We start from the raw sequence: 22327 nt of genomic DNA, 5'->3' as shown, positions 1-22327 counted from the left end.
ATAGCTTTTCCATCAGCAAGATGTCCCATATTTTAGCATACCGCACTTTCTCTGTAGGAAGAAATAACTGTATCCACAGTGCTCAGTCTACAGCTAATATAAGGAAGGAAACTGTTTTTATTCTTCCCTACATAACAAGCCTTAAAGAAGGTGTTTGTGTTCAAAACAGCAGTTTTGAGAGGATATTCTTGCCCACCACAGTGGCCGTTATTTACCTCATTTTCATCTAGAATGTTTGGACCTGTGGGTAAAACCACCACTTGTTGAAAAGGAGTATTATTTTCCACAACCTATCCTGCATCAGGTATTGTTATTAAAATTGTATTGGATCCAACATGTTGACAGGAGACTGCATAAAAAAATTCTATAGAGTTTTCTTTGTGGAATTTAGAGTGGAAGGTCACTAATGCCACCTCCGTTACTCTAATGTCCTAGCTCAGTTTCTTTTCCCTGAGTCTTTTTTGTAGGTCATCATTTGGTTATTCTTTCTGTCCTGACTTGGCCTTTCTTTTCTGTTGAAGTTTGTAAAATGAATCTTTTAAAATGTTCTCAAATCTTGAATATTGTTGTCCATTATGGATGTATCTATGGTGTAATAATGTTTCCATATTCACTTTTAACGTAATATTTTAACATAACATATTAGAGATGCTAGGATTTAGATTATGGAAAGGGGAACCCTCCCATCCTCCATATTGTTATTGTAAATTGAATTTCAAAATTTCACATCATCTCTCAAAAAGTACGGCCTCATTGCATAACACCATGACTTGACTCAAAATAGAGTTCCAAATTTGTATGCTCTAAGAAAAAATTATTTGTGATAAACGTGGTTAATAGAAAGGGAAAGAGAGGAAAGAAGCTTCATATTTCTTTTGAGATTTCGAGGCAGTCCGAATAAAACACTAACTACTTTAAAAAGGACCCAATTTTTCTTTTCCATTACACTTTTAAAAACAATTTTTAATGGAAAAGGTTGCTGCTTTAATGAGTAAAGCATGCTGGAAAAGAGAGTAAGATGCTATTAGCCTTTCATCTAGACTTTGAAAATATTTTACAGGCTTCCCGGATATATTCCAAGGTTTTTTTTTTGTTTTAATAGTGAAGTAAGACAAATATATTAATTCACTTTTGATTAAATATAGCTTTATCCTTTAGTTAAATCAGTGCCTTGAAATAAATCTGTGAAAAGAAAAGGATTAACTTCTGAAGTTAATTCGTACTGTTTTCAAAGTAAAAATGACCATCTTTCAGATATGTAAGAAATACTAATTTCTAAGTCAGACCATGGCCACAAATGCAATGACGTTTGTGCGAAAAGCAGTCTGTCTTCAGTGCTGTTGTTTGTTTGTTAAATATTAGCTACTAAATAATTTATTTAGTTGTCAGGAAATATTAGACTATGGAGATACATCCTGAAGGAAAAGGAAACTTTCCTGCAATGCTTTTACCGTCAAATGCATTTTCAATATTACAAAATAATAGCAGTGACTATTGAAACATTCCCAAGTTAAAGTAAAATTATATTAGGTAGATTGTAAAATAGAACTTCTTAGAATTTAGTATTTGTATTTCCTCTTACCATTTAAAGTCTCTTATTGACTAAATTCTAAATAATAAATGCTTCATCTCACTTGAGTATTTTCTTAGGGACTTATTTTATTTGTTAAATTATTCTAGTTGCTCAAGACGCTGTTAACAGTGCAGTTTAAAGGTGCAGGGGGAAGAATTATAGTGATCTTGCTGTTCTGAATGAATATCACATGAGTGGAACTCAGGAATATGATCTCCGATGATTTTACTTTTCTGAAAAACAGTGTAGATCCAATGACTCCAGTTAGGTGTGGGGATGCATGCCAAAACTCATATTAGTTTTGGTACACAGTAGATCGGGGCTATATGGTTACACTTCTCATTAAACAAATACTTTCTTTTACTCATTTTCTGTAGCAGTCATATTCTAAAGAGATATTTGGATGCCTCACTTTTTCTTTTTTTTGTCCATATTTTTAAGAGTTCAGCCTCCACTTGCAGCTTCATGCTGTAGTTAAGGTGAACTGATAACCACCTGGCCAAAAGGAGAAGAGCTTTTTCCCTGACAATTTCTGTCCAAGTGCTTAGATTGCATCCCTGGCACTAGCAGTCTTCTGGCTCCAGGGACAGCTGGTTCCTGGAGCTGAATTAGCAGAAATCACTCCCCACTTTAAAAAAAAAAAAAAAAAAAAAAAAGGAAAGAAAAGAAGAGGAAAGGAAAAAAAAGAAAAAAAGAACCTGCCAGTTCTTCAGAAAACCAAAGCATCACCAGTGTTGATGCAAGAGATATGCTGAGAGTAGCCTGAGGAAGGTAAAGATGGCAGTAAAACTATTCCTTTTGGTAGCAATTAGCTGCAAGGTTAAGCTAGCTGTTACAGTTAGTATCTCCTCAGTACGAGCACTTAGTATGTCCTCCTGGCGCGCAGCGCAGCTCGTTCTTGCATCTGGACTGATAGAAGAGGCCTGTGTCCAACATCTGCTTCAGCAGCCTGAAAGTCTGGCTGCAGATTTTAGTGCTTTAGTGGAAATGGCCACCAGACTCAACATAATGTCTAAATTTTGCCAGATAAAACATTAAATCTGGCAACTGACTTGATGGTGTGTCTGTGACTCACTCCTGGCTGGAAGGGGAGAGAGCGTTAGAGCTGGCCCAGGGAGCACATCAGCTTCTAAGGTACGGAGTCCGGAGTCCTGCTGTTGTTCCACACTGGAAGGGTTTGGACTTCAGAAACCTTCCTGGCAAAAACACTGCTGAAACATGTTTCTGAAAAATATTTCGCCTTTGGCCAACTTACGTTTAATGTAATTGTTCTGATCAGTTCTTTTGAACACCTCCCCAGGAAAAGATTCCAGTTTTCTCACTCTGATAGCTATTCACTCTTGCTTTCAGATAAGCCCCCTATTTTAACTAATTCAAACTTAGACAGTAATTTGTTTTAGTAATTGAGCTGATTATTATTATATGCTGACTTTCTGGTTTACTGGTTTACTTTGGCCCTAGTCTGGATCCAACTATTTGCCCAAGTGTTTATTCTCTTTGAGCTGGGCTGAAGAGTAGTTCCTTTTCCACAAGTTTTTTTGGCTACCTCTATTTAACGTGGGGAGAGAGAGAGTGGGAGAGAGGGACAATACAGTATTGTATATATTGCTGCGTATAGTAATATATATGTAATTATGTGTATATATATGTATTTTCTGGTATGTGGAGGCCATAACCACTGTTGTTAAATGTATGTAATACATAATATTGTATTACTGTACACAGTACTTCAGTATTTGAGGTCTCATGTGTTTCATGGGACCTCAAATAAAACTTCAACTACTATGGTAGGTACAAGACTTTCTTTTTGAAGCTCAACATTGTATGAAATATTTCCTTTCTTTGCAGGTACTCCCAGCCTCTACATGAAGAAATAGCTTTGCATAAGCATCTCAAACATAAGAACATTGTCCAGTATTTAGGTTCTCTTAGTGAGAATGGCTTTATTAAAATATTCATGGAACAGGTGCCAGGTGGTAAGTTGGGGGAGGCTGATTTGTTGGTTTTGCTTTTCTTTTTACGTTTTAAAAAAATAAAACCTATAGCACTGCAAACAGATATACTTCAGGCAAATGTAATTTTATTTAACATCTCTTCCCTAAATTAATGGGAAAAACTGGAAAGGTCAAGTACTCAAGTCCCCTTGGTCATGGGGTAGATAGTATATGCTCCAGATACAGCTCTGATCATTGCTGTGGCAAGTGAGCTCCTTTTACCTGCAGACCAGAGATGATCTGTGGTCGTCCTGCTAGAACGGCTGCTAGTCACAAAGGGCTAAATCCTCCTAATGTACATAACCCAGGAGATTGTGACTGGTGATTGTTCCTTCTGTTTCAGACCAAGGAACTTGTAGCAGCTAGGTGTAATAAAAATTACATTCCTAGCTTTTCCAGAAGTTGTGAATTTGGTGTGTGTACACAAACACTCATGTGAATGCTTGCCCTTCACCCTTTCTCAGCGTTCCTCTTAGGCAGCTTATATCCAGGCATAGGAGAGAGATGAGCACATTGTTTAAATGGGTTCTGATCTGCCTGTTTGAGAAAGCATGTGCTTCTCAGCTGCAGCTGAGACCAGTGGAGATATTTAAACTCTCTTTTTAATTACTTGGGCAGAGGATGATGCAAATAAGCCTTATCCATGAGAGGCCTTTGGCTGTAGAACAGATGCCTGCCCTTAGTTTGAGATTGCTATTTGTTGTTGTTACTTTTTCTTCCTTTGGGGGAGAAGGCAGAACTTAATTAGGTTTTACTCTCGCTTTTCTCCTCTCCGAAATTATAGGCAGCCTTTCTGCTCTTCTACGATCAAAATGGGGACCATTAAAAAATAATGAGCAGACGATCGGCTTTTATACCAAGCAGATTCTTGAAGGATTAAAATACCTCCATGATAATCAGATAGTGCATCGAGACATAAAGGTGAGAAGCTGTCATGAAAATCATGAATAAAAGGAGCAATGTTCTGATCTTATGCTTTGCTTGTAAAAGAAAGGAAGAATGGCTCTCTGTGCTTTGATACTATTACAGGCACATTACTGCAGTTTTATTGTTGGAGTGACTTGCAGAGAACTAACCTGACAGTTATGTAACTACACAACCATTTGTTCTGTATTTAAAAAATTTATTTACAAAAGTTATTCGTTATCATATACGTTCTTCGCTACTCTAAAGTGTGAGTTAGGTCAGTGAACCAGTGTTAATTTGGGTCTGCATCAACACAATATTTTCTATTAGAAAAATTAACTGATATTAACGTTATCATTTAAAATGTGATAAAGTAGATATATTTTTTTCTATTTCTGTTTTCAATTACATGATCAAACTTGCTTGAAAGCACATCAGGCGTGAAGAAAGCTGTGGATAGGATATAGGCAGGTGCTTTTGCAATGAGAGTCCATATACTTTTTTTTTTTAAATAAAATAGATTAATTGTATATTTTTCCCTGTATGAGTATTCTTTATAAAGTTCCTGTAGATGGGGAAGTTCTCTTTGAAATGAAGTTTCTTATAATGGGATTACAGAAGGCAGGAACATTCTTGATTCCTCTTTCATCTCCACTGTTAAGAGCCTTAGGGAGTAATTGCTACATATTAAAGAGTGCATTCTAGAAATGTGTGTTGCAAGAATTCTTAAGTGAATAGTCAGCAGAGAAAAATAATTGGTCTGAATGTTCTGTTCTTCAGGGTGATAACGTGCTTATCAACACTTACAGTGGAGTGTTAAAGATTTCAGACTTTGGAACTTCGAAGAGACTTGCAGGAATCAACCCATGTACTGAAACTTTCACTGGTATGTTCCCAGAGAAGGCTGTCTTCCCTCACCCCAACTGTGAGGGTAGGGTTATACTGCACAGCTGCTTAGCTTTCATTGGCTTAAAGTCAATATATAAAGTCACTGCAGGAATAAGCTAAGTCAGTGTACCTAATCCTAAACTACAGACTACTTGTATGCACTGTATACGCTGTTCAAAGAGAACACTGTTTTGGGAGTTCCACTTGAGAAATGAAAGTCCTCTGCAGCAGAAGAGCTCTGTCTTTCTTATGTCACATTTGAGTCTGTCTCTTCTGGCTTTTTCATCCTGCTGACAAGGCTAACTTTTTTTTTTTTCTTCCATGACTGGCTTTGACATCCTGGCTTCAACTCCAGAACTGCCATCTACAGAGTCTTATCTTGGTCCTTATTCTTCTTGATACTTTGATTTGGACTTTAAATCATCCAGAGGCACTACATTAAATAATTATGCGGGATGAGAAGTGACTGTTAATTCCATCCTCTGTTAAATTCTTGTTCTCTAAATGCAACAAAATGCAGAAGGCTGTATCGGAATGGTCCCCTTACTTCAGAAAAGAATGTTCATATCACCTGGTCTTTCAGGCCTCTTTCATTGATTTCATTTCCCTCTCTGAATGCAATTCAGAAAAGTCTTCCTCATTTTAATCTCGATCTTGTAATATAGTAAATGAAAATTACTAATCTAAAGCTCGTTGAAACCTCTAATAATTGTAATTGACTTTAAAAGGGGACAGGACCAGATCAATAGATGATATCAGATGCTTTTAGCACCAAGCAACTTTTGGCACCAATATTATGATTAGTAGTTTTGAACAGTATTGTGAGGTTTATGTCAAATATTTATGAATATTTTTGATTTTGAATTTTGAATATTTTTTAATCTTCTGATATTACTCATTCCCCACTGATTTTGTTCCTCTTGTCCTATTTGCATCATTCATATGTCTAAGTAAAAAGATGAGTATTTTTTAAACAGGTACCCTTCAGTATATGGCACCGGAAATCATAGACAAAGGCCCACGTGGCTATGGGAAAGCTGCAGACATCTGGTCTTTGGGATGCACAATTATTGAAATGGCTACAGGGAAACCCCCATTTTATGAACTGGGAGAACCACAAGCAGCTATGTTTAAGGTCAGGCATCTTCCTTGCACAGCTCAGACCAGTATTTGTAAACACAGGAAATCTTACGACTGTTTTGGAAAAGCTGGAATTAGAGATTGCAGGAAAGGAAGGTAAAGGAAATGCCTGGTTAATGAGGACATTAAGAAGAATGAGCTGATTCAACTGAGTGGGAGTGTTGTATAGTTTTGAAGAGAATAATGGGGCAATAAAACAGCTATTCACCAGCCTGGGTGTTTAAAAAAAAAAAAAAAAACTGAGAAAAGAAGCCCTTCTCTGCTTTGTGAGAGACTCTTCTTGGAAGTGGATTTTTACTTAGTCAAATAATTATAGAGTTTGTAATAATTTTATTCTTTGGATTAAACAGGTTTTAATGAAATAGTTACTGAAAGATTATGTCAAAATGTGGTAACAAAGTATCACCTTTAGTATCACTAAACCAACACTTTTTGATACTGTTTAATAAATTAATATAACTGAGAAATTTATATTAATATATTTGAGAAAAGACCAGTGCAGGCTATTTTTTTTCCTTCATTTGTCTCAGGTGGGAATGTTTAAAATACACCCAGAGATTCCTGAGTCCATGTCTGCAGAAGCCAAGGCTTTCATACTGCGTTGCTTTGAACCAGATCCTGATAAACGAGCTTTTGCTCATGAGCTGCTTATAGATGAATTCTTGAAAGTTTCGAGCAGAAAAAGAAAGTCCCCGTCAAAGCTCTCAGGTATAGTGTTGCTGAACGCACTTTGGATTTTTTCTTTCATTAATGAAATTGTTTCCTGAAACTATCAATTTAGTCTTTAGGATGAAAATGGTAGAACCCCATCCCAGGAGAATGTTCAGTCCTAAACTTTTCCAGCAGCTTGCTGCAGAAAGGCTGTAGTACCAGAATTGTGTTATTACAATGGCACAAAGTGATTCAGAAAAATATTTCTAATGTGGTTTCTAAAAGTCTTGCTCTTGTTTTATGCAACATTTTTTAAATGTGCATATGTTTTCCTTGAAAGATTGTTTGCACAGCATGCATTTTGTATACGAATATGATGTTAAGCCTCTGAGTTTTTCACGTGAGCAGAAGAATCTCTATCCCGTAGCAAATGTACACACGCTGCATTGTTTTTCTTTCCCATACTAATCCCCTGCAACATTCTAAATTATGGAACATAACTAAGGAGTTTTGAGAGCAGGAATGACATTTTTATGTGTGTGCATATATACATGTGAAAAATGTGCCTTCAGCAAATGTTTAGCACCTAAAAGAAGAAAAAAAAAATCAGGTAAAGGATAAAATCAGATGAGAATTGTGACCTCTTTTTTTCAAATTTATTTTACATTGCATTAAATTGTATTTATTTAAAATGAGAGATTGTAGACAGGAGGGTACACAGTACGTAAGTGGGAAGAGAGTTATCTTTTAGACTATACTTATCTTCTCAGTTGATTTTAGAATGTTTCACTTCTTTTTGCTTTCCTCCCGCAGTTCTTTCAGCCAGCTCAAATGGTGAGTTTTAACATATTTTTCTATCAAACATAACTGTGTAGATGCTGTTATCACTTCTACTGCTATAATTTGCCACACCAAAACACTGCACAGAGAAGAGGACACAATTATGAAAATAAGTGCTGGGAAGCTCTAATTCTTTGTGCAGATTTAAAATACTATTCGTAATCAAACCAGACTATGGCTTGGTTGTCTAGGCAGGTGAGTAATACAGGTTTGAATAGCTACATTGTTATGGAGCCATTCAGTGGAAATTTGAAGAGGATACCAGAGGGTGGTGGTTTGTTATAGCAACAAAGTCCAGGTTTGTAGAGGAAGATAACATATATATTCTTGTTAGACTAGATTCTATAATTGAAAAAAGCAGAATGCCAGATCACTCGGGAGGTCTGGGTATAGAATGCTAATCTCTTTCAGGAGATGAGCAGGGGAGAGTGGAAAAAAACAGTTATCTTCATGCGGAGTTGCTATCAAAACATATTTTGAAATATGCATATGTGAAATGTGTATCAATAGTTTCTTGCATCACTAGTATGTGTGCTCTTGATTAAAAAAAAATTCTGACTTAACATGCATATTTATTATTAATCAAAGACTACAAACTATTTAAACGTGACCAAAGTATTCTGTGCTAGAATATATACTGTTTTATTTTTATCTTCATTTTTATACTTCAGTAAATGGGTCTTAATGGAATTAAGCTCTTCTCTATTAAGTTAAAATGTAAATTCTTGCAAGGAATTTGGGTGGCTTACCTGTGCAGAAATACTTTGTTATTTCTGAGAGTGCATATTGATGATATGGAATGCGTGTTCACTGCAGCGGTGCAATTTTGAAAGAGAGCTTGCAAAGATAATTTCCTTGTCTGATGAAGCTTTTCAGTAAAATTGTGACTGAAAGTACTCTATTCCAGAAGAATAAGTTCTAGGGATTTTTGTTTGTTTGTTTTAGTATTATAGTGAGCGAGAGTGTGTGTATGTGTATGTGTGTATAATGACAAGAAAAAAGACCGGAATCATTCTTTCGTCTGAAAGAATAATCTTTTCATTTCAGAAATGTGCTAATGCTATTTAATTCTAATTTTCTGAATATTTCTGTATGAATAGAGTATCTTCGGAGTATATCCTTACCTGTTCCTGTTCTGGTTGAAGATACAAGTAGCAGCAGCGAGTACGGCTCTGTTTCACCTGATACAGAATTAAAAATTGATCCGTTCTCTTTCAAAACAAGAGCTAAATCCTGTGGAGAAAAAGATGGAAAAGGAATCCGGTCCCTTTTTCTGAGGTAAAGAGCTACCTGGCATTTGTGTTACACGCATCGGGATTGTTTTTGTAATGTTTATTTTCACTGAGTGTCTTTCATTAAGCATCCCAGATGAGAATTTTGAAGACCACAGTGCACCTCCTTCACCTGAAGAGAAAGATTCTGGGTTTTTCTTGCTGAAGAAAGATAGTGAAAGGAGGGCCACCCTTCACAGGATATTAACTGAGGACCAAGAGAAGGTGGTGAAGAACCTGATGGAAGCTTTGGCTCAGGTAAAGTAATTTCAGAAGGCAGAAAAAATTCTGTAGATTTTGAAGACTTGTCTTCAATTACTTTGAACCTTTGAAATACACATAGTAAAACAAATACATTACAACCAATAAGTTTTGATTAAACTAGAAAGCATATACCATGTAAGTCTTTGGTTTATTGTTTTATTGAGGCTGTTAAAAATAGGCACTAAAATTACATTTATGCTGTAGTTCTTATGCCTCTTATGTTGTTTGCAAATACTGTATCTATGTCTGGATATTAGTGCTGGCTGAACAGTGGAAAAACATGTCTTCATGATATTATATTTTTGCCAGTGATTTTCAAATGAGACTAATTGAAGGTGTCAGACTGACTGATGGAGACTAGATCATCTCCAGGAGTTGATTACATGCCCTTCTTGTGGCATTCTGTGTTTTAGCTGGATGGTTTGATGGAGAGAGGGTTAGGTCTTTTGCTCTGGCCTTGTGTTAGGTTATTGCATACAAACGATGGGGCTGAGTGGTATGTCAAAGCCATACAGCTATAAAAGCAGAAAGTGAGGATGAGGGGAAAAAACAAATTGCAGCTATTGCTCACAGCAGTTAGGAACACATGTGGAGGAGAAGGAAGATGGAGTAGCAGAGGGAGCTGCAGCAAACAACAACAAAATTGCAGAATGACCTTTTGGGCGCTTCTCTGTGGGGATGATTGTGATGTGTCAGTTCAGGATGACTCTGAATAAATTAGGTCATCACCATACTGCTAAATGTTGCAACACAGAAATTGGACAACATGTTTTTTAATGTTTGTGATTTCTTAGTTAGTAGTTAATTGACTCACTTCATTCTCAAGGCTGAGTATCACATGATGTTTGTATAAAATGTGGTAAATCAGTATCTAAAGATAGTACTGATTTGACAAACTGATGCAAACCGATATGATTCTCATGCATGTACCACAGTTAAAGTAGTTGGATTTGCTTCCGTACCAATAAGGAAAGCTTCTAACTCTTGGAGGGGTGAGGGGGAATCAGTTGTCCTGGTAACTACAGAAAGTGTTAAAATAGAAGGCAACAGGAGAGATGCCCGTGATCGTTGCTTTGCTAGAGCGCTGCTATAGCAGATACATCTGTTAGCATGTGTATGAAAGGAATAATCAAAGTGACCATGAAAGGCTGAAACTCAATGACAAGATGTAGAGAGAGCTCTTGGTATTTCCTACACCCTATGTATGACATACCTTTCATCTAGCCAGGACGCACCCTGGACTGGCCACCAAAGGCTGACAGATGAATTAACTTTCTCGCCTCAGCTGGGCCTGCAGTAGCCCAAAACTAAGCAGAGGGACAGGGTTATAGGGTCAGAGTTCAAAGCGCGCAACCGTGGGGCTATTAGCCCTTGAATAGGATGCAGAGCTCTAACTCCCAAACATAGTTTGCTGCCCCAGGAGAAGGATGCTGGTCAGAGAGTAGAAAAGTTACTCAAGCCACCAGGAAGTGATGGTAACAGGGGAAGTTCAGCTGTGCTTCCATTATGCCCTGTGTAAGTGCAAGAAGGTGCCAATAGATGCAAACCACAGACTCCTGACTTGTTTGTAGATCTGGTCAGGATTTTTATGAAGGGAAAAGTGCTATCAAAGCCAGAACACTTCATAAGAATGATTTCAACAAAGTAGTTATTAGGGGTGGCAGCTAGGGAAAAAGATCCTCCCCAAAATAGGCCACTGTTTTTTATTAGGACTCCACACTGGTTCCTGTGTCCACAGCGTGCTCTGCTGGACTTGGAACCGTCTAGTCCCAAGGCTGCAGTGTGCTGTGTGTGCACCTCTCCACTGTGAGGGTGGTTTACCTATTTGAACAAAAATGAGATCTGCTTTCAGCAGGAGAGGTTGAGGGATCCATCCAGACCAGCATAGCCAATAGTCACGGTGATTCTTCAAATTAAAGCAGATGAGGAGCAGAATCTGGGGTCTTTTGTCTCCAGGTAGGTGCTCTAGCCAGTGGGATGTTAGACTGCTTAGTGCTGACTTTCTTTTTTGTTGTTGTTTTTCTGTTTTTATTCTTTTTTCCTCGCTCCCTCTCTTTCAACTCAGATGATTCATCCCAATCAGGATTAACTTAACTAGTAAAAACCTCAGCATTATTGGCATTATAGCACAACGTCTGGGCAGCTATAATGTTTGTCGTGTAAAACTGGCAAACATAACGGAGAACAAACACTAAGTGGTTTTCTATTGTGCAAATCAATGTTACATATCTTTAGTCTCTATTTAATTTCCTTCGGAATAAGCTTCTAATGTTGTATGTTGAACAGTCAGAATGCTTTTCTTTTTCTGACTTCATTTTTAGATTTAGAATTGAAATTTATAGTTGGTTGGCATAACTTTACTTTAAAAAGTAAATACAGTCCTCTGACTGTTACCTAGTAACTTACCCTGGTAATTCTGATGAATGCTTTTGAGCTTTTTGCTATCTTTGTAGCTGACATAAAACCACAAAAGCTTCTAAAAATATAGATGAGTGGTGGGTTATTGTGTATGCATTACATTTACAATAGAGAGTGAGAGACTGCAGACCTACTCTAAGAATAGGTAAGTGTAAAAGTCCCATATCAAGAGAAATTAAGCACGCGGGGAAGAATTAGTCTCTTTCTGAGCGTTTTGCGTGACCTTCACTAATCCCTTCTTTTAAATGCTGCTATAGGACTTTGCATGTTGTTGTCTCTCTGCATCTGTTGAATTTATGCTTGGAACATAGAAATTATGTAATTATTTTTGCATACTTTGTGCTCACGTGGAAGAAACTGAGGCACCGCAAAGTACATGTTTTTTGGCAAGTGAAGGAGTAGGTTGTAGTATTTAGTGGACGGTATATCTAGTCACATCTTTTTGCTTCTATACAGTCACACATACAGACTATAGTCTGTACATGTACTGTAGCAACTAATATAAAACAAAGTCAGCTACTCATTAGTCAAGTAGTCTGTGTGCGCAAGGAGCTCAGTGGCAGAGCTCTATGCTGCCATACTTATGCTGTACGGTTGCCTGACCTCAGCTGCACCTTTGCCTTAACTGTATTGGCTAAAGTCCTTGGGTACATTTCAAAAGATAGCTCTCAAAACTATTTCCTTTCCTTTTTCTTCCTCTAACAGGGAGCTGAAGAGCCCAAGCTAAAATGGGAACACATCACAACGCTTGTTTCCAGCCTCAGAGAATTTGTACGGTCCACTGATCGCAAAATCATTGCAACCACTCTTTCAAAACTGAAACTGGAGTTAGACTTTGACAGCCATGGAATCAGTCAAGTGCAGCTGGTGCTGTTTGGTTTTCAAGATGCTGTAAGTTGTCATTTTCACGAAGAACTTTTTGTGTGGTGAAACCTCAAAAAGGTCTCAAGCTAGAAGCGAGAAGCTAGAAGAAACAAATGGAACTTCATTAACTTCCTTTCAGAGTTACCAAAACAAAAATATTTGAAGGCTCTGAGTTTCTAATAATAAAAAACAGCCCACAGCCACAATTTGGTTTGGTTGCTGTGGGATCCTGTGGCAGGATGCAGACCCTGAATACAACTGTTGAGTTTTCAGTGAATAAAGGTCTAGAAGGTTCACCATAATTGTGCAAACGTTATTCCATAGTAGTAAAGTAGAAGAGCCTTAGAAAAATCTCATTTTGAAGTGATTCCTGATAAATAAGACCAATATTGAGCTGAAGGATTATGCTGCATAAATGCAGATCTCTTGAACTTGACTTTCCCCTATAAACAAATAACATTAAACCACTCCATACTCCAAATTATAGTCTAGCTACCTTATGATATTATATTGAACTCCTCCTCTGGTGTTTTAGCTAGCAGTAGAATTCTGCCAAATTAGGCATTTTCATTTTAGGTTACAATAAGCAGGACAAGTAGAAATAAAAATAGGTTGTATTCTTTTTACGTGAGGTGCAAACTTGAAACAGTTGTTTCAGTCAGTAATTATTGCAAAATTTACAATTTCCTACACTGAGCAACCAAGCACACACGTGATGAATAACCTATAAATAGCTAGTTTACCAAAAACAAATGGTTTTTGTCCTTAAGGTTTGTTTTTAAATGGTAGCCAACAAACAGTCAGGCTTGATGCTTACCATGAATAATTGACATGGGAAAGTACAGCTGTGCTGAGCATCGCTGTGTCCAGGCTGGCATCATGTAGTAAAAGTGAAATGACAATCCAAGTAGCATTCAAGGTGGATGATTTGTGAACGTTTAAGCTGTGGGTACTCTGAGAGGTAAAAAGAGCTTTCAGAAGGACTGCACAGCATTTATACTGTTTGTACACGTTACACTAACAGAGAATTAGATGCTGTTTATCAAAAAAAACTCCTGTGGAAGATGAATCTGTAAAGGAGAGGTTCCCCCAAATGAGAAATTTCTCTTTGAGTCTTCACTTTGAGTGTACTTCAGGTCTCCATTTAACCTCATGTTACTACTGTTTTGACCCATGAAATAAAAACATACAAGGCCAAGAAAAGAACTGAAGGCAGAGGTATACAAATATCTTGATTTCCTGAAAGGGATCCTACTGGGCCTCGTTTGTTTTGTGGTGGTGGCCTGAGTTCATGCTCTATTTAGTAAATGTTTTATCCCTCTTTTGTTAACTTCACCACTATAAGTTACTGTATTTTTAACTGTTAATTCTGTCTCTCTCTCTTCCATTACTACCTGTTGTTTAACTAAGATAATCCACAGAAAGTTCCAAGAAAAACTTCATATGTGTCCAGTGTTAATTGTTGGACGTACATGAGATTTCTGTAGTAGAACGCTGAAATCCAGGTCTGTGTCAAGCTCTCAGAGGCTGCAGAGACTGGGGTATTGCTAAGAGCAAGGGAAAGTGGTTCTCTAGTTCTCAGGACTTAAACCTTATTGCCTGAAATTACATATTAATACTGTGGATATCCTCATCAGAGCAACCAAAAAAAAGTTTTATGTTGTAGTCTAAAAAAATCTAAATCACGTTACTGCGAGTTTGTGTGCTCTTGTTACATCAAGAGTTACATCATGCTGTTTCAGTACAGAAGTGGGCTCTGCTTAGCTAAGTCCATGTCAGTTTGTTGGTAGAAGTGAGGGAGAGGAGCTGAGCTGCCTCCCGGGGCTGGAGCAGCTAGGGGCTCGGGGAGCTACCGCCGCTGCTGTGGTGGGAGCACAGTGGTGGGAGCCGGGACAGGCTCCCTGGGGCTGCCGCCACCTCTCTCTCACGGTGCCCAAGTGCCATCTCGTGGCCGCTGGCAACACAGTCATGGAGATTTAGCTATATACATAAATATTTTACCAAATAGTGTTGCTTTGGGGCAGCGATGATGATATTTATGATTGATAACACTTATAAATCTTTTACACATCTTCTGAAAGCGTCAGTCTGCAGTTATTTCCTACAGAGAGGTTATGATAATGTGAGAGAATTAAACTAATCGTTTTCTGAGGGAAGATATACAAGTAAAGTATTCTCTTGCCACATTTTTTAGTAAGCCATAGTTGCTGCTGTTCCCCCCGCCCCATAAGGCTTGGAGTGGTTTTTTTAACTTTCTAAATGAATCTGTTCTTGCAACTTTTTGAATTCTACTCTTACAGATTCTCTTGCTTCTGGCTGCTTCCATACCTGGAAAACAGCACTGAGACTGTTTTGTGCTATTGCTCTTTACGGTGGCTAGCTAATTTGTCTCAGCACCATCACCCCACCTGCTTCTTCCCTGTCATCTGCGAGCTGGGAAACCATTTCCCCAAGACAGAGGCATTCCTGCGAGCTGCGCAGAGCATCCATAGGGGCTCCTTGGAACGTGGCTGGAAACAAGCCTTTAGGGGCTTAGGAGCAACCCAGTGTAGGAAACTGTTCCATGGTAGGAAATAAACAAAAAGTAGAAGGAAAGAGTAAATGGTGCAGAACACAAATGCAAGTCCCCAGGCCATTTAAACTAATGTTAATTAACTATTTTCTGAATCAAAAGGGAGTAGCATTACACTAGTTCTTTGATATTTCCTACAATTGTACTTTAAAATAGATAACTATGTTGCCCAGACGAAGTAGTCAAAAACCATGCCAAAAAACTAACGAGAATAATTAGTTTAAGTTATGAGACTTTCATAATATAGTCCTTGGTATTTGTCTTGGGGCTCACGTTTTTCAGTTTCTGTCCATGAGCATGAAGCTTAAATAAACTTCAGTATCACAGTCATCAAAATTACCTAACATAGGAACTGGTACTTTATGAGAAATAGAAAATATTGTAAGACTTGCCAACTTCAACCATTTTATCGCAATGTTGCGATTATTTTCTTCATTTAATGACAACATGAAATAGTCTTAATCACCCTTTTTTGATACAGCACCTGTAAGTTCAAACACTTGATGTAATGCTGATCTCTATCACAGTTTAAAGTTCTGGGGGATATAATATCTGAGCCGAACTCTCTGTTGCTAGGTCAACAAAGTTCTCCGAAATCACAACATCAAGCCACACTGGATGTTTGCATTGGATAACATAATTAGAAAAGCTGTGCAGACTGCTATTACTATTCTGGTCCCAGGTGAGTCATTTTTTTAATATTCAGCAAATATTTATTACCTGATCCCTTTAAATACGCCTTAGAGCTGTGGTTATGGTGCTTCACTTAAGATTCAGAAACTAGCAATGACCTTTCTCCTGTTCGCTGGCTGTTTCACAGTTCAAACGTTTGCAAGTGAATTGTCCAAATTATTTTGGAAAGCGCCTTTCTAACAATTTTGCAAGGTAGTAGCCAACTGCTGCTCTCTAAGGCACTCTGAGGCCTAATTTTTTGAGTGCACAATGCTGCCCCTTGAAATCCAAAGGAGAACCAACCTACCCAGCACATGTAGATTTTTAGGGTGGTTTTACAAAGCACAGATATTAATCTTTGCTTTTCTGAGTGCTCCAAAGTCTCCTGGTCAGAAGCTGTCTAAAGCAAATAATCAGCTGTACACTCTGAATACTGTATTTTGAATTTTGTGAGAGCAGAATATATGGCTTAGCTGAGGGAAGGGGATTCCATATAGAAGAAACAGTAACCTGTTCTGTTATTGGTCTGCCTATTTCCGTAGTTGGTTTCTTTGCTGCTTCTTAGCTTCTAATCTCATGCTATCCCCTCTCCCCTGCCCTCTACTGGAACTAATGGTGAAATTTTCAAATATATGCTTTATTGCTCCAACTCTAAAGTCAAAATACTTAGGTTCCTGTTTTCTGCGATGGGTTAAGACTTGGATTATCAACACAAGGATCTAAAAATTCCAGCAAAATGTATGGCTCTTCCTGTTGTCCTTGGTATTTTCCACATCCCCAACACAACCAGCAAGGCATAAATAGGCTTTCTGTGATAACTGGCAAGTCACCAGGAGGATCTAACTTTTGCCTAGAATGCTGAATATCTTTATTAGCCATGTACTTTATTGCTCTATATTAGTAGTACTATAGAGTTACTCCTTAGTGAACTCTTCTTCCCCATACAGGTCAGCATCAGTGTTAATTACACATGATCAAACTTAAACAAAAGCTTCTGCCCCAGAAGTTTTCAGACCCTGATCTTCTGCCCTTTCCCTAACTGCCTTGCCCAGTTTCTGATTACTTCCCCTCACTTCCTTCTTCTGATTTTTTTTTTTTTTTCTCCCATGGATAGTGTTTAATTATCATGGGTTTAATACTACTAAAAGCTGTGTGGTGTTTGAGGAATGGTAAGAGGTAGATATTGTATTATTATGCATATTGATGGTCACCTTACAATGGTGAAAGAAACTTCTGTTCCTATTAGTGCGATCCAGAAGTTTAAAGCAAGTCCAGACATATTTGCCTCGTGTAATAGTGCTATTTAGGTAACTGCCATACAATAAATTTGTTTTCCTTAATTTAGACTATAAGCACAGCTCTGTTGATCTTGATATATTCAGCCTTGAAACAGGTATAACATTGAAATGAAGAGAAGAAATGTATCAAGAAACATATCCCCCTTTTGGAAAGAGAGGAATGCGCTTGTCAGTTCTTTAACAGAAAGAAAAAAAACCTTCAGAAAACAAGCCTGATTCAGAAAAGAGTATGTTTTGGTGAAGAGATTAAAGGCAGTGCTCAGCAGTGAGCAGTCACAATGGAAGGAAGGAAGGAAGGAAGATTTATTATTGAAGGGTTAGAATTAACAAACAGATGTTGTTACAGTAATGGATTTTGTAGGAATATCACAGGCCTTGTGTACATATTTTGCATACCGGGTAAGCTCTGGTGGGTAGCTTAAACGGGGAATAACAGGAATCAGAGTATACATATAGCTTTGTGTCCACAGCTTTGTGGACATACACTGTTATAGAGTAGGCAGAGTTATATCTGATAGGTCAAAGGGAAGTATGCTACTTTAATTCAGGGGCCTGTGTGTTGTTTCCTCTCTGTTATCTTTGGATACAATTTTTTGGTAAACGTGATATTCTTACAATGAGAGAGTGCTAAATATGCCAGTATAGCAGCAACAGGAATAGTTGGATAAAAGAAAAATAATCGTTATTTGTCTAATAAAACAATTCAGGCCAGACACATGGAAAATTTGCAAACCACTGAGAACAGAATAAAGCAAAAGGAAGTACTTTTACTACATAGAGTACTTCGGCTTAGTACTAGAAAAGAAATTTGGGGATTATTTGGAAAAATCTCTAAAGCTTTCAATCCCATGTGCAGCTGCAGTTAGCATTCGCAAGACGTACAGCTGTGTTGCTTGACAGCTGGAATATAAATCCAAGGCAGTAGAACTGGTATTAATTAATAGGTAGCTCTGTCCCCGGGATACTGTGCATAGCAGCAAGGAGTAGCAGCAGACTTCCCATGGAACTTGGCAAATCCTGAGTCAATCGTTGCACTAGACAACAGATAGGATTCATACTGCAAATTCTGATCAAGTGCTGTACTCTTTGCTTGGTGTGGCATTGTACAGGGTAAACAGGAAGATTTCTGCACAGTTTGACAAATGGTGCTAACCAAATCTGGAATCCTGTTCATCCAGATTTTCACTTCCAGCATTCAGTAGGCTGAATAATAATCAGCGTGTATGTTGCAGTTGTCTGAGCGGTGTTAAACTCCTGGAATTATCTTCTATTCTCTTGCTACAGAAATTTCAGGTCAAGTTTAACCAAAGCTCCAGGATTACCTGTACTTACTCACTTAAGCCTACTCTTGTTTTAATGTTCTATGTTTAATATTTTTTATTTTGCTTATGTTTTATTGTTTCTCATAGAATTGAGGCCACATTTTAGTCTTGCATCTGAAAGTGATACAGCAGATCAGGATGATATAGAAGTTGAAGAAGATCAAGATGAACAACCTCAGAATCAAACTATACAACAGCCTTGCATTATCATGGAAGATGCAATAGCTACCTCAGGTGTTAGCACGCTCAGCTCTACGGTATCCCATGACTCCCAGGCTGCTCATAGATCACTGAGTGTCCAGCTGGGGAGGTTAAAATTAGAGACAAACAGGTAAGTCTGGATGTCAAGATACCCTAGCCTATTTGTGGCAGTATGTATTGTTTTGCTTTTGAAATCTATACAGTAGACTACTGATGACAGCATCAAAAATCCATAGTATTGCAAGTGTTTCATTTAACTGATGGTCAGTGTTTGGTTGTGCCTGGTATCTTGTATTAATGTTATTACTCAATTCAGAACAATAGTGCTGCAAGTTAAGGTCTGTCTTGATTTCAGGTGCCCTTTCAAGGAAGGTCTGAAAAAGTTGAACTTGCTGCCAGGCTTCTGCTCTTTCTCTCCTTCATATGCTGTGTATGGCTAATAAACTGTGTTGTGTTTTGTTTCCATAAAGGCAGAACTTGCTGTTCCTTTCTGTAGTTATTCTTAGAGAACAAACCGAAGCTAGCTGACAGCCGCACATAAACTGCACAAGTAAACTGCATCAGACTTGTTTTGTGCACAGAATTCACTGCAGCAGGATCAGGGCTCACAAGCACTGTGTTTTTATTAAAGACATTTTGTTCATCAGAGAAAGATAGAGAAATAGGTGTGTTTAAAAGAAGAAACAATCACTAAATCTGTATTTTGGATTTTTCAGAAATATACATATATCACTTTGAAACTAAAACATGTTTCTTTTCTTTTTTAAAGAAAGGAGGCAAATCTCTGAATCTGTTATTTTATCTCTGTTTTCCAGATAATTTTATTTTCTTTGCATTAAAATAGTTTAGATAGTCTGTTTAGAGCAAATATTTTAGCTTTTGCAGGATCTGATTTATGGCAGTGGATTTCCCACAAGTCTATCCTTGTCTCTGTCATGAAGGTCTCAGTTTAAGTTCAGTGAATCCTAGGTAACAGTATTATTAGTAAGATCTTTGCTTTCCTGAAAACTCTAAGCTAATTAAGAAAATGTGTGCTTCCTTCCTATAACTTCACAGGCTATTGGAGGAGTTGGTTCAAAAGGAGAGAGAATTTCAAGTCCTCCTACATCAAGCTATAGAAGAAAAAGATCAAGAGATCAAAAACCTGCGTCTTAGGTCACAGCCAATACGTAAGTGAGGAGAGATTCCAAAGACATCTTTCACAAAAGAAAATAGTGGCAGCTAAACTTCTGTTACCTTTATTGACCCAGTCTCAACCAAGATGTTTTACTGTGCTGCTTCTGGTAGGATCTGCTCTGAAGTAAGAATGCATGTTATGGAAATAAATTACTTAATTTGTTTCAGTAATCACAGTACAGGGAAAGGTATGATTTAAATACTTTTTTGTCTGTGATTATATTGACGAGTACAAGGCTCTTGTCCTACAGAATAAATATTATTTCTAAAGGGGATGATCTAGTATTATTAGGTATGTGTCCTTTGAATTACAGACTTAGTTGCATTGAAAGCTCAAGAGGACCTAAATCAGGAGATGTAAATACAACTTTACTGAGTGAAGCAGACTTTGATGTGTATCTGCAATGAAGACAGTGGGAGCGCTACTGCAGTTTGCTGTTTCAGTACAATGTGTTTCCGAGGAGTGTTGCTTTCCAAAAGCTGATCCTCAGTCTAAGGCATTGCCTACACAACAGTTGTATCACTTACACTCAACAATTTAGTTAAATCAGTGCAAGAACTTTAGTGTAGACAGTTACAGTGATACTGACGTGCCTTTTACTAGTAAAGCCATTCTTGGGAGAGGATAGAAGATGCTTTTGTATCGGATATTCGTGCTACTTTATATGCCTTCATGTTGAAGACTTTACTTTTCAGTAAAATAACTGTATCCCTAACCAAGTGGAACAATTGTTGTATAGCTGTCTATAGACTGTAATTCAGTGTGTGAGCTCTGGGAATTGACACGTATCTTTATGTGAGTACGCCAATGTTCTAAGCTTGGAGGGAAAGCTCAGTGCTTCACCGATCAAAAATGACAAGAGGATGCTTTGGCAAGACATAACCTTTTCTCAAAAATGCTTGTTTTAGATATTCCCGGATTGTCCATCTGTCATCGCCATTCCACTGGCACAGGGACCGAAGACCCTGATCTCATAAACTGGCTGAGTGTTCAAGGAGCTGATGAAGATACTATAAACAGGGTAGGAACGATACTTTCTGTTCACTTTGTGACACAGTTGTGTTACTGTTTTGTAACTCAGTGCAAGAAAATTCCCAAGTTTTTTTAATTACTTTTTAATCACATTTTGAGATGAATTTGTGTTCAGAGGATACAAAAAAAAGGGAAGAATATGAAGACCTTCATAAAAATGTAGTATTGATAATAATTCATACATCTGATTAGGTATAAGAGAATAAATTGTCCTTGTTAAATTGAGAATATTGCTTTAGTTCATGATTCCTCAGTGTCTTCACACACTTTGCGGCAGTTTCTGTTGATTGTACTTCGATACAGAGTACACATTCATCCTTAGCTAACTGTGTGAAGTGAAAGCTCCTGAAGTAGATATCTGCTCTGCAGCAAGGGTATCATTGTAGAGGTGTTGAGTACCTCAGAATTTCATCTGACTTAGTGAAATCTGGGTATAGTTATCACTCCTATAGCTCAGATCAAAAGCTCCTAGAAATTCAAGCTCATCAAAGCTAGATGCTCCTTTGGAAAAGATAGATCTTAACTGTTGTTTTTATTTCCTCATCAGTGGAACCTGGGGTATTAATTATGCCCTAATTGATATTCATCAAAGTCTCTGATACTGAGATGTTGGTGAGAACAACAGCAATGCCAGTTGACAAAAGTCCTGAGTAGCTGTAGAAGTGGTATAAATTTGGAGTATCGCGTGACATGCCAATGTAGAGTATACTATATAAAAATTAAGTAGTTTCACTGTATTTGTAGAAACAGTGCAAATTAATGAGTTATAGGTACCACATTTTTGCCCAGTTCTAGGCTTATTCTAAACCTAACCTCTGTATATAAAGCTTAGAAAACTGGATTGTATTTCTAACAAAATGTTCACTTCAACTTTTTTTTTTGGTAGTTCTTGGCTGAAGACTATACGTTAATGGACGTTCTCTGCTATGTTACACGAGATGATCTGAAATGTTTGAGACTGAGGTAATGCTTCAGACTTCAATGAACTATGTGGAGCTGGAGCGTGCTCTGTTATGACAGAAAATAACTGATACTGAGCATCTGCTTACTGGAATGTGCAGTATTAATTTAAAATAAGTAGCACTTAAATATTTCTTTGTATACCAATGTATTGCTGATAAAATGCTGATCATTTTTAAATTAAAACAATTCCCTTTGCCTTCCTTTAATAGGAAAGCTTATTTTTCAAATTAAAGCTTTTACCTTGTGCCTGGAGACACTGGATGTCCCACTAGAGACTTGCT

General features: G+C 37.6%; 1 protein-coding gene across 2 annotated transcripts in view; it reads left to right on the top strand.

Annotated features, from left to right (window-relative positions):
* MAP3K5 (mitogen-activated protein kinase kinase kinase 5) overlaps positions 1-22327 on the top strand; it is a 115204-nt gene that overhangs the window by 91539 nt on the left and 1338 nt on the right. For both annotated transcript variants that reach the window (XM_068938394.1, XM_068938395.1), the window contains 14 exons: positions 3422-3549; positions 4352-4488; positions 5254-5359; positions 6339-6496; positions 7032-7209; positions 7966-7986; positions 9093-9270; positions 9353-9521; positions 12651-12836; positions 15958-16063; positions 18761-19004; positions 19931-20043; positions 20960-21072; positions 21970-22046. In XM_068938394.1, the coding sequence (XP_068794495.1) occupies positions 3422-3549; positions 4352-4488; positions 5254-5359; positions 6339-6496; positions 7032-7209; positions 7966-7986; positions 9093-9270; positions 9353-9521; positions 12651-12836; positions 15958-16063; positions 18761-19004; positions 19931-20043; positions 20960-21072; positions 21970-22046 (1914 nt within the window). The remainder of the gene's footprint in view (positions 1-3421; positions 3550-4351; positions 4489-5253; positions 5360-6338; positions 6497-7031; positions 7210-7965; positions 7987-9092; positions 9271-9352; positions 9522-12650; positions 12837-15957; positions 16064-18760; positions 19005-19930; positions 20044-20959; positions 21073-21969; positions 22047-22327) is intronic.

The sequence above is a fragment of the Struthio camelus genome, chromosome 3 (genome assembly GCF_040807025.1).
Source record: "Struthio camelus isolate bStrCam1 chromosome 3, bStrCam1.hap1, whole genome shotgun sequence".
Classification (NCBI taxonomy): domain Eukaryota; kingdom Metazoa; phylum Chordata; class Aves; order Struthioniformes; family Struthionidae; genus Struthio; species Struthio camelus.
This window is presented reverse-complemented; position numbering and strand designations above follow the sequence as displayed.